The sequence below is a fragment of the Aspergillus ibericus genome, assembly GCF_003184845.1.
Source record: "Aspergillus ibericus CBS 121593 unplaced genomic scaffold BO80scaffold_81, whole genome shotgun sequence".
Taxonomy (NCBI): Eukaryota; Fungi; Ascomycota; class Eurotiomycetes; order Eurotiales; family Aspergillaceae; genus Aspergillus; species Aspergillus ibericus.
The window spans coordinates 1-10,437 of NW_020292179.1; the positions used below are offsets into that span (position 1 = coordinate 1).

General features: G+C 55.5%; 5 protein-coding genes across 5 annotated transcripts in view; all 5 read right to left on the minus strand.

Moving 5' to 3' along the window:
- Nucleotides 1-12: 12 nt before the first annotated feature.
- BO80DRAFT_497894 (uncharacterized protein) lies at nucleotides 13-1,879 on the minus strand (the record flags this gene model as incomplete). The annotated part of the gene is made up of 9 exons (XM_025724102.1): nucleotides 13-33; nucleotides 74-599; nucleotides 660-875; nucleotides 919-1,001; nucleotides 1,045-1,207; nucleotides 1,258-1,363; nucleotides 1,409-1,519; nucleotides 1,565-1,672; nucleotides 1,720-1,879. The coding sequence occupies 9 exons, from the start codon at nucleotides 1,877-1,879 to the stop codon at nucleotides 13-15; spliced, it is 1,494 nt and encodes a 497-aa protein (XP_025569528.1).
- A 247-nt stretch (nucleotides 1,880-2,126) lies between these two features.
- BO80DRAFT_497895 (SET domain-containing protein) lies at nucleotides 2,127-3,838 on the minus strand. Its single transcript, XM_025724103.1, has 2 exons — nucleotides 2,574-3,838; nucleotides 2,127-2,528 (listed from the first exon to the last, which is right to left on the minus strand). The coding sequence occupies exons 1-2, from the start codon at nucleotides 3,402-3,404 to the stop codon at nucleotides 2,295-2,297; spliced, it is 1,065 nt and encodes a 354-aa protein (XP_025569529.1). The 5' UTR covers nucleotides 3,405-3,838; the 3' UTR covers nucleotides 2,127-2,294.
- A 295-nt stretch (nucleotides 3,839-4,133) lies between these two features.
- BO80DRAFT_497896 (uncharacterized protein) lies at nucleotides 4,134-5,460 on the minus strand (the record flags this gene model as incomplete). The annotated part of the gene is made up of 2 exons (XM_025724104.1): nucleotides 4,134-4,578; nucleotides 4,632-5,460. 2 exons carry the CDS (start codon nucleotides 5,458-5,460, stop codon nucleotides 4,190-4,192), a joined length of 1,218 nt encoding a protein of 405 aa, XP_025569530.1. The 3' UTR covers nucleotides 4,134-4,189.
- Nucleotides 5,461-5,796: 336 nt separating this feature from the next.
- Nucleotides 5,797-7,009, minus strand: BO80DRAFT_430040 (putative glycosyl hydrolase). Its single transcript, XM_025720618.1, has one exon. It carries the CDS (start codon nucleotides 6,985-6,987, stop codon nucleotides 5,857-5,859), a length of 1,131 nt encoding a protein of 376 aa, XP_025569531.1. The 5' UTR covers nucleotides 6,988-7,009; the 3' UTR covers nucleotides 5,797-5,856.
- An 857-nt stretch (nucleotides 7,010-7,866) lies between these two features.
- Nucleotides 7,867-10,437, minus strand: part of BO80DRAFT_394440 (2OG-Fe(II) oxygenase) — a 2,604-nt gene continuing 33 nt past the window's right edge. The window contains exons 1-5 of the mRNA XM_025717283.1: nucleotides 10,256-10,437; nucleotides 9,313-10,194; nucleotides 8,870-9,251; nucleotides 8,289-8,824; nucleotides 7,867-8,229 (exon numbers count right to left, since the gene is read on the minus strand). The exon at nucleotides 10,256-10,437 is cut by the window's right edge and continues 33 nt beyond it. Coding sequence (XP_025569532.1) covers nucleotides 8,035-8,229; nucleotides 8,289-8,824; nucleotides 8,870-9,251; nucleotides 9,313-10,194; nucleotides 10,256-10,339 — 2,079 coding nt within the window. The 5' untranslated portion in view covers nucleotides 10,340-10,437 and the 3' untranslated portion in view covers nucleotides 7,867-8,034. The remainder of the gene's footprint in view (nucleotides 8,230-8,288; nucleotides 8,825-8,869; nucleotides 9,252-9,312; nucleotides 10,195-10,255) is intronic.

Consider the following 10,437-nt stretch of genomic DNA (forward strand, 5'->3'; position numbering starts at 1 on the left):
CCTCCCGGGGCCTCACCCACCTCGTCCCCCTAACTACCTTCCACCCCACCCCCGCCAGCACAAAAAACCCCACCATCGTATAATCCAAAAAGAACGTCGTAGTATCCCACTCCCCATGCAGAAACACCTCAAATCCCAATATCAACGTCATGATTCCTGTTCCGAACACGGCATACCAGGCTGCCCAGGGCTGGAAGGATCCTTTATATGGTAGGGTATCGCGGGAGACATTCTGTTGGTGGAGAGCGGAGAAGAAGTGCAGGTACGTGATGCATGTGCCGAGGTAGTTTAGTAAATACGAGGCAGTGATGACCCCCACGAGCCAGGTGAGGACGGTCGCGGAGGTGGTGTTGACTTGGAGGAAGGCGAGGGCGCAGAAGGAGAGAGAGGCCAGGATGGCGGGGTAAGGCAGGCCGTGTCGGTTGCAATGGCTGAAGAGGGAGGGGGCTTTGCCCGTGAGGGCCATGCCGTGGAGGGTGCGGGCCGCGGAGAAGACCAGGTTGTTCCCGGCCGAAAAGACGGAGGTCATGATGAGGGCGTTGACGAGGGAGGGGAGGATGGGGATGTTGAAGTGGTTCATGGAGATTACGTAGGGGGAGCTATCATGTGTTAGTGGTGGGGTTGTGGTTTAATAGGCGAGAAAAATGGAGGGGGGATACGCTGCGCCAGTCCCGCTGCCTTTTCGGGTCCCTGCCAGGGTGGCAGCCAGGATGGGGTCGTTGTAGGGGATTACGATGCCGATGCAGAGCGCCCCCAGAATGAAGAAGAGCATGAGGCGCCAGACGAACGACGAGTAGGCTTTGCGCATGACGCGACGCGGTCGCTCGGCTTCTCCGGCTGCCATCGAGATGTATTCAGGGCCGACCATTCTGATACTCATCAGTGGATGCATATGGGGAGGGGGGTTGTGCAGCCTACGTGAAGGATGCTTGCACCATGCAGGCGAGAACGCCGCAGAAGCGACCGACGCTGCCGGGAACGAGGTATGATACGAATGCTCCCTGTTCCTTGTCAGGTGGGTGTGTGTATCAGAGGTGTACTTACCGGATCATTCCAATATCGAAAGCCGTATGCATCGTGGTCTGGATTCCCTCCGACCATGGTAATGAAGGTATATAGAATCAGGCCGAGCATCAGGAAGATCTTGAAGAACGAGAGATAGAACTCGGCCACGCCAAAGTAGCGAACAGTAAGAATATTCAAGATCCTGTTCTCGTCAGCAACTATACATATAGTCACTTGGAGCAATAGATGTACGCATAAAGAACCATCACAATCACGACCACGGCAGCAACAGGCACGCGATCCGTCCAGTAGGTGAGCAGGACATTGAGCGCGACAATCTCGTAGGGTATCCCAAGAGCTACTTCCATATAAGTAACCGGTATGACACTGACAGACAACATACCCATAGTAAAGAAGAAATTCCACCCCATCGCAAAACCCAGAGCATCATCAACCCAATGACCAGCCAGCCGAACAAACGGCGACGGGATAGGCAAATAGCACACCATTTCCGCTAAAACCGTCAACCAATGCATAGCTCAAAGAAGAGTCATCCCACCAAAACACTGATTCACAGCCAAGATAATCGTCCCGTACGCAACAAACCCCAGAAACAGCCCCGCCGGCCCGCCCTTGGGCAACACAGACCCCATCTGAACAAACAGTGCTAAACCCGTCCGTCAGTCGACGAATCCTCCCGGCATGCCGACCTACAGGTGCCTATGGCCCCTCCGACCGCAAATAGTTGGACTTCTTTCCCGCGCAGCTTCCGGTGCAGATGCTGCGATCCCGACGCAATCACCGGGGTACCGGTACCTTGGGATTCATGGTCGCTGACCTCGGTCAGGCCCGTGCTGTGTAACTTGGTCGTCATGGTTGACAGCTGCATTTCTCCGACCGGACACATCCCGTCTTTTATTTGAATTGCTGCTGCTCTTGTGTACCCCACATGGTGGCATTGGGAGCGACGTCCTGCAGGCGCGTCAGGCGGGGTTCGGCCTATGAGAGGCATTCCACGATAGCCCGATTATCGGAGTCGCCAAACCTGCTTTGGTGATACGTCAGATACGAGCTAGGAGGCAATGGTGATTTAACGCAGTTTCTGTCTCGAGAGGTTGAATGATGAATTCTGGAATATTTTCTAAGACGGAAACTGATGTCTTTCTCGGTTATATACCAACCAGGACCAGCCTGGCGATCTATGTGTCGTCTTCCACGTCAAAAAGAGAACCAAAATAATGCTCCAACCATCCAAGAACGAAGTATGCTGGTATTGTTCAGCACACTGCTCACTCCACAAAAGGCAGCCCAACCCAGTCCGACTCTTCAACCGACGGCTCCTCAGCCGTACATCGATCACAGCCACAGATGAAGCGAAACAAACCCTGCAGGTGGTCTCGTCGTTCCTTCAACTCAACCCTTTTCGACAAATCAAAGTACGATATGCAGCACTCCTCTCCAGCTGCGATATCCCTCGAGGCCGTGAAGACCATTCGGCCTTGATGGTCAGGCTTGTGCATAATCTGGACCCGTCAGTAACTGGATACCAGAGTTGACTTCATACTCACGTTTGGAGAACACGAATGATTCGCAATGGCGGCTCGAGGATACACGGCCGCGCCGTACTGGTCACCTCGATCCACCGGCGGCTCTGGCACGGGGAACACACCGGTCTCTCGAGGATATAAGCCAAATGAGTTGGCCTCCTCCCGGCAGATGAGCGCCACAATCTCATCCGGTGTCAGATCGTGAGGAAGTGCCGGGCCACTGCGAAGATACTTCTTGACCAACGCGGTCCATGATCGGACCTGGGCATGCGACCAGCTCTCCGTCGAGCCGCAAAATGACTGGATGGCGTCCCAGCCACCCTGGAAGCGCGGAGTCGTATCATCGTCGAGCTGGTCCCGTTGAAGCTCCCTCTGCCGTGCGGCCAGAATGCGCACAATCAGCCACAGCATCCCAAAGTCGTACTCGCCCCATTTCGCGCGCACCGGGGCGGCATATCTCTGCAACCAGGTGCACTCAAACCCGTGGCGCGCTTGATCCGCGCCCTGGCATGCCGGCGTGCACCAGACTACATCTGCGATACAATTCTTCGGACACGATATCCGCGCACCGCATTGCGTCGGTCGACTGCAACCCGGGTTGCTGCACAACAGGGCATCGCTACTGGCGGGATCATCGACCACCGGAATCAGGGCATAAGGAACATCCACCAGCAAGAGCTCACCCTTGCGAATCGGGCGCGAGGCCCGCAGCTGACGGCCCTTGACGGGCACAACATCCTGCTCTAAATGTGGGTGTACCCACGGGGCTGGTGGATTACTGTGGTGACTCCCAGCGAGATGTTCTGCGGTGGCTAAGAGCCGGGTTTCAACGGTCGATGGTGCGGTGGTCATGGTGGGTGGTGCTTAGGGTCGACGGAGGCCTGCGCCATTTTCCTGATTTTCTTTGCGCCCATTTTTCTGCAGTCCGCGGGCTTATCTCCATCCCCGATCGGATCCACTCGGATCTGGCCTGAATGGTCAATCCGTTTGCCATCGAAAGACAGCCAATGATGATCGCGGATGTCGAGATGCAACTCCATCGACCGCGCATCCGCAGCGTGTTAACCGTTGCTTGTAAAATGGATGTCCATGATTTGAGCATGCGCAGTGGATCGATCCCTCTGACAAGAAAAGAAAGGTCGGTCAGATCCATTATTCGCCAGACACCCCTCCGAGAGCCGAAATGTTGGAACTGCATTTCTCTGCATCGAGAGCGATCCACGATACTGCTGTTGACGAATGATCAGCCTAAGCACTTTGACTGACCGCTCGGCATTTACCTCGTGCTCTGGGCATTTCCTGATGATCCACCACGACAGCTTGGTTGCGACGTGAAAGTGGGTGGGAGGCGACCTCGGGGCAGACGGCGCACCTTTTCAAATGGAGTGCTTTGATTGGCCAGGGCAGGCCTTCCCAGTTGGGCAATCTTCAGCTGAGCCACTAGGCCCCTCTCGGACTAGCCTACACATGACCTGTAGCTGCCTGAGGCTACACACTGAGGTTCTCGAGCACGAGTGTCTATGAAGCGCGATTCTGATTCCATTAAATCTATCAACACGGCTGTCTGAAAAAGTAATAGCAGAAAATTCGAAACAGCATCAAAAACAAAATATCTCGCATATTGCAATTCCGACCGCTCAACGCAACTCGACGAATTGTTTCAGGTCCAGCCCATCCACATAGCCGTTCCAGCCATCTCGCAAGGAAGACAAGGTCGAATCCCGGCACTGGTGGTTCACATACTGGTAGCCGTAATTGCTCAGCGAGGCACCCACATCGAACCACCGCGGGGTGCGGAACCGTTCGATGATCCGCACCAACGACATGTAGCTGTGATTGTGGAACGGGGCCTCCAGGTCGGCCGGAGTCATCTTGTGCTCGACCAGGTTCTTCGCGATCCCGCCGTACATCATCGCGCTACACTCAAAGGAACATCCCATCTCCCCGCTCAGATATCGGTCCCGTTCCTCGTAGACATGGTCGATCAGCTCGGTGATGGCTTCCTGGCGGCGGTCGTTGATGGCGTCTACCACTTGTCAGTGATTCCCTGGGCAATTGAAGGTGGGGGGGGGGACATACCCATGATCGTGGCTGGGATCGGGAGACCCAGGGTCTCAATCAAGCCTTTGCCCTGGGTGATGGCAATGGAGGTGACTTCTTTGAATTGCGCCGCCATCCGGAAGAAGTAACTGAGCCAGATCCAGAGCACCAGCGGGCGATATTTGGTGTTGGGCACCCCGGGCTCCAACTGGCCAATCCAGCACTGCGTCGCAAAGCGCACCGCATCCTGGCAGCCGTAAAAGTCCCCGACCACACACACCTTGGCCAGCATGGTGAGATCGACCTGGCGGGGGAGTTCATGGTGCTTGCAATGCAAGATTTTCAGCACGTACAAGAGCGCGTTCGCGTCCCAGCCCTCGGTAGACACGGTGACGGAGCCTTCGGTCTTGAACTTGACGCTTTCCCGGAGGCCACTCAGGAGTAACGCCTTGAAGAAGGGCGAGGCCGAGGCTAGATGCTTGGCTGAGGCTTGGTATTGAATGACCGCTGCCTCGGAGGGATTCCCGTTCCGGTCGCTCTGGTCCTCCGTCTGAACCTTCTTCCCGCTCCTTCGTTTCCGGGGTTCGTCGACCCAAGCGGGGACCCAAACACCATCGATCGTCCCATCGGCCTCTTGCCGATCTGGTTCGGGAGGAACCGTGACGGTGCGGAGATCCGGGGTGAGATAGGTGTCCGGCACCAGTCCGACGTCTACGATCATGGCGATCCCCCGACGGAGCCTCTCAATGTGGGGATCCGCCTCAGAATCCGAATCGGTGGGGTCATGGTCATAGGGGGCAAACGGCTCGTTGGGTTTGGTCAAGGTGATCATCACCTCGCCTTCTGCATCGAGCACATGGACGGGCATCTCCACGTCTGGTTTTTCGAGGATTGTCGCAGGGGGTTGCATCGTGTAGGTATAGACGCAGGGTATTTAGGGGTAGGGAGGAGAGGGTGAGGGGAATAGAGGTAACGCGGCGACGACAATCCAGCAGAGAACGATTGTGGGGGAGAAGAATAGAAAGGAATCAAGGAGGGGTGACATTCACTATCTCCCATTGGCACCCCGCGGCAGGTTCCCCAAGACAATTGACAGGCAATTCCGGAGGTATCCCCCTGCCACATGGAAGCTTCCTGACTTTTCCCTGGGACGGAACGTGAGTGGTCAGATTAATCAACATGGATATCATATTCACTCTCTAATGCCAGCAATAGGTATCTATAGAATCTCCACCATGTGAACCAGATATCACAAATCATGGCCTCAAGCAACCGCCGCCGCCGCCACCAACGCATCACAAGCCGAACTCTGCGTCGTAGCATCCGCACTGCTAAACGGTCCCGACCAGACTGACCCCAATTCCGAGTCATCCCCCCGATCATTCTGCCAGATGCTGTTGGCATTCGTTTCCAGAAACTGCTTGATCCGATCTTCCGGACGGGCCTGATACAAGGCCTGGAGATTCCGCATAAACACGCCCTTGAACTGGGGCGCATCCCCCGTGCAGTCCGGCTCGCACGACTCGGTCAACACCCCATTCGAATCACTCAAGGCTTCGATCGCCGCATCCGCAATCTTCTGCGCCGTGGCGACATAGGACGTATCATTGACCAGCTTCGACAGCTCCACCAGTCCCCCCAGAATCACCCCCTGGTTATAGCTCCACACGGTGCCATTATCATTCTGACACGTCGTCAAATCCAACCCATTATTGATCGTATACCCCCCATTAATCAACCCGCTGTTCCAAAACCACGTCCATTCCTTCATCGCCCAATCGCGATAATACGCCATCTTGCTCGGAATCCGTCGTCCCAGATGAGCCGCCACACTCAGGAACAACTCATTCTCAATCGCCCCATTCTGCGTATGACTCTTATCCCACCACACTCCCCCACACGTCGCATTCCATCCACTCGTCATATCATCAAAGATATCCGCCGCCGTATCGAGAAATCGTTCATCATGCGTCAGATCGTACGCCTGGATCCAGCCCAGCGCCCACCACGCCTCGTCGTCGTAGTACTCGTTGATGAACCCTTTCGTCTCGATCAGAGTCGTGGCCGGTTTGCTGGAGTTGGTCTTCCACACTGCTTGGCCTAGAGTCGACGCCGGGGCGCGCAAGAAGGTATTATTGAAGATGGCCGCGCTGGCATTGACCATCGACGAATCCTGCGCCGTCAGGTCGCCCAGCACCGTCAGACAATTCGCACTGTTCCACCACCCGGTGGTATCCCAGAGCCCCGTGGTCTGGTTATACCACTGCTGCAACGTACTGACGCCGGCTTTGGCATTCGCCAGAAACCACGGACTCGAATCATTGGACACTTGTGTCGGAGCGGCCGTAGCGAGAGAAACCGCCTCGAGAAAAAGAAAGACTGATAACGCGACCATTGTAATAAAATTGATGTACCAGACACCTAGTTATTTACCAGCCAAAGCAGACCAGACCAGCCAGGCATGCCCTTATAAGGCTGCCTGCTCTCCACCCCAGCGCTAACCCACCGGGCAGATGGAACCCCTCGCCAGCACCTGAAACAAGGACATCCTCCGAGACGGGTAAACGATCTTCAGGGGAGGGGGGGGGGTACTGTCGATCCCTACTCGATGGAGGAATTTGATCGTCTGAGTGGCGGTTACGGAGACTCAAAATTCAGGAACAGCCATTGTTGTACCAGACATAGCCGCCGGTGGGTCTGTGCGGTCCATCGTGGCGGGTTGGAACTTTGGAAGATTGGGATTTGACTTTTGTTCCTTGATGGCGATAATTAAATCCGGCGGGTAGGGTTAAATTTTTTGACGGGCGGCAAATAAACCAGTGGTGAGATGGACATGTTGGAATGTAGGCATTTCCCGCAGAGGGCATGTAGGATAGAAAATTTGAAATCTATATGATAAGCGCGACCACCACGTCACGGAGTCTCGGTCACAACAGACTTCATTCACCATTCACAATGGTTTTGATTGTGGTCCCTGATGAAGGCATTCAATCACAGTACTGGTACCATTCCCGCATTCCCGCCTCATAAAGGCAATCCAGCCAGCATAATCCACGCATCAACGAGTGAAGCCCCACGATTCCATACCTTCTGCTGTCAGATGAATCCCTGACAAAAATATGGATGATTTCGAGTCCCCATGAGCTTAGACTACTAGTCAAATGATATCGAGTTCCTAGGATTCGATAGGGTCGGTCGGCTACGCCTTCGGTCTGCTAGCAAGTCGCGAGATATGGTTGATCTTCTACAAGAACCGAAATAATCTTGGGTTTATGATAAATCGTGATATGTCGACCACGGCACTGAAGATCAATCAATCTGAAGAATTGAAATCAAATAGCACGGCAGAATCATGTAAGAGAATAGCTAACGGGCATCATGACATTTTGGCCCGGATGGAGGAATCACATGTAGTCGTTAGAAAGAAAGAATCCACCCGTACTTAAACCTTACGAGGAAGGTTGCCCCGAGAGCTGAACGGCGGAATCACAGCCAGAATGGCAGCGCACGAGTAGCGAGAGCCAACCTCAGCCTGATTTCCATACGCGATCTGCGAAAAAGCCATCTCCTCGTGCTTGGGCTCCGTGATCCAGGTGATCCCAGGGAGATAGTATGCCGGCCAGACATCTTCGGAAACCTAGGGATCATTAGCATTCCCGGCCCTAGCGGTTTCCATTCGGGGATGTGGATACCTACTTCATCAAGTCCCTCTGCTTCCCCCCGCCCGGTGGTGAAATACCGGTGCAGGTCCGGGCCCAGACGGACCCCGCCGGCCTCGTAAAAGCTATCCGGCTTCTTGGCGAGGTTGTACTCCTCCCCGTCCCGGAAGACACTACGCAACTCCCGTACCTCGCGGGTCAGCAGGATCTCCTTCCAGTGCTGATCGATGTCCTCGATGTGCCCATAGTTGGGTTCGTGGCCGTCCCAGTAGCCGAGCTCAGGCTCATTCCCCTCCTGTAAGAACTCACTCCACAGATCCGAGTGCATGTACTCCGATGACATGTACCACCGGCGGGAGGCTTCGATCCGACCAGTGATGCCCAACTGGGGATTGCGCGAGCCGTAGTTTCCCCCAAATTCGAGAATGGGAAGAATGCGGACCTCGACCCCCAAGGCCTTGAGGACGGCGTACACGACCAGATCGGCCCCTTTCAAGGCCCGAGGGAGCTGGAGCTCCGCCAGATCCGAGGCGTGGGGATAGGCATGCGAGCAGAAGACTCCGAGCACACCGCCTAGATCCGTTAGCAGGGTCCGAACGCGAGCATGACTGCAATCACCTTCTTTCATGAAGCCTGGGGTAGCGAGCAGGCTCTCGATTAAGCCATACAGTGGAAAGGCCTGTGGCTCGAGAATGGGGGAGATGGTGTCCGTTGCGCCGTTGGTCACCTCTCTCACATACAGGTTATATGTCAGGGTGATGCGGTTTCCGGCTTTGATGGTTTCAATCTCATGCTCGCAGTCCGAGTAGAAGGCCGCCCATTGGATGCTCGAGCCGCTCTGGCGACTCCAATCAAAGTTTGTCTCCTGTCCGTGGTGCCGCACGAGCAAGTTGCCTCCTTCGAACTCGGATGGAAGGCATACGACGAGCGATCCAATCTGGTGCTCCGAGCGAGGCGTATCGACATGCTTGCGGAAATGACCTGATGGTCCCGAATACACCTGGTGAAGTAGATCAGTACCGGGGGCAGCCTAAAGAAAGCACCGAAGGGGGTTCACCAACATTCAACTTGTACAATTCGGCTTTCACCTTGCGGAACTGCAACCGGTTGTCGGTATCGCTGCTGACGCCTGGAAGAAGGATCTGCTCTATCAGCTCGATGATCCCGTAATCGGCAGGATGGAAGCTCGTCAAAAAGTCCTTGGGTTCCAGCTTCCCCGCTCGGCGGTACTCGGGGTCGAAGACATCCTCTCCACCCCGGCCAAAGCTCGCCGGCTGACAGGCGGCCACCAGGTCCTGCAGGGTGTTAGTGCAAGAGTCAGCAGCGTCCCCTGCCACTGGTAGCGTCAGTCTGCGTGCGCTCGAGTCGTCGCCAGCTATCCAGACCCGCACCGCGGGAGAGGTCGGTTCGGACGCGGACTCTGCAGAGTCTGTGGCATCCTTCGCGATGGGGATGGTGCCTCCACAGGCAAAGGAGGCCGCCGAGGTTTCACTTTCGATCGCCTCTCTCAACTGCTGACACGCCTCGGTGAAGGCACCCCTCGTTAGGGCCCGAGCTCCTCCGCTGGGATCATTGGCAGTGGAGAGACGCTGTTGATCCTGCACAGCCAGCAATGTCGTGAGGAGTCTGTCCAAAAAGCTGTCAGGGTTGTCGGTGTCAGGTATTGGCTGCGGGTTGCGGCTCCGTTTTCTGATGAACCGCCATCGCGCCCTGAACCTGTCATTGACCTTCTTAACCTCCAGGATATCGAGGCTGGTGTCGGCGTCCAGATAGCCCGGCACGAGGCGGTCCAGGTCGCTGCGTAATTCGGAGGCGAGGTCTTGCAGCTTCTCCCCGGTTTCTCCTTCGGTCGAGGGAAGTCGGAAATCATAATCATTTTCCACCAGACCGAGATCCCGAAGGCGCACGAGAAACTTGTCAACACACGCATCAATTTTGCATTCCTACCACAGTTGTTAGCAATCGGAGCCAGCTCTTCCGATCCAAGGATCTAGCGCAACCTACAATGACTATCGACTTGGTGGCATAATTTTCCAGATCGACCAGGTCGCGCTTGAATTCAGGTGTTTTGCGTCTGTATCGAGGCATTGTCCCTGTGATGATTGCTGGGGATGCTGGGGATGCTGGGGATGCTGGGGATGCTGGGGATGCTGGGGATGCTGGGGATGCTGGGGATGCTGGGGATG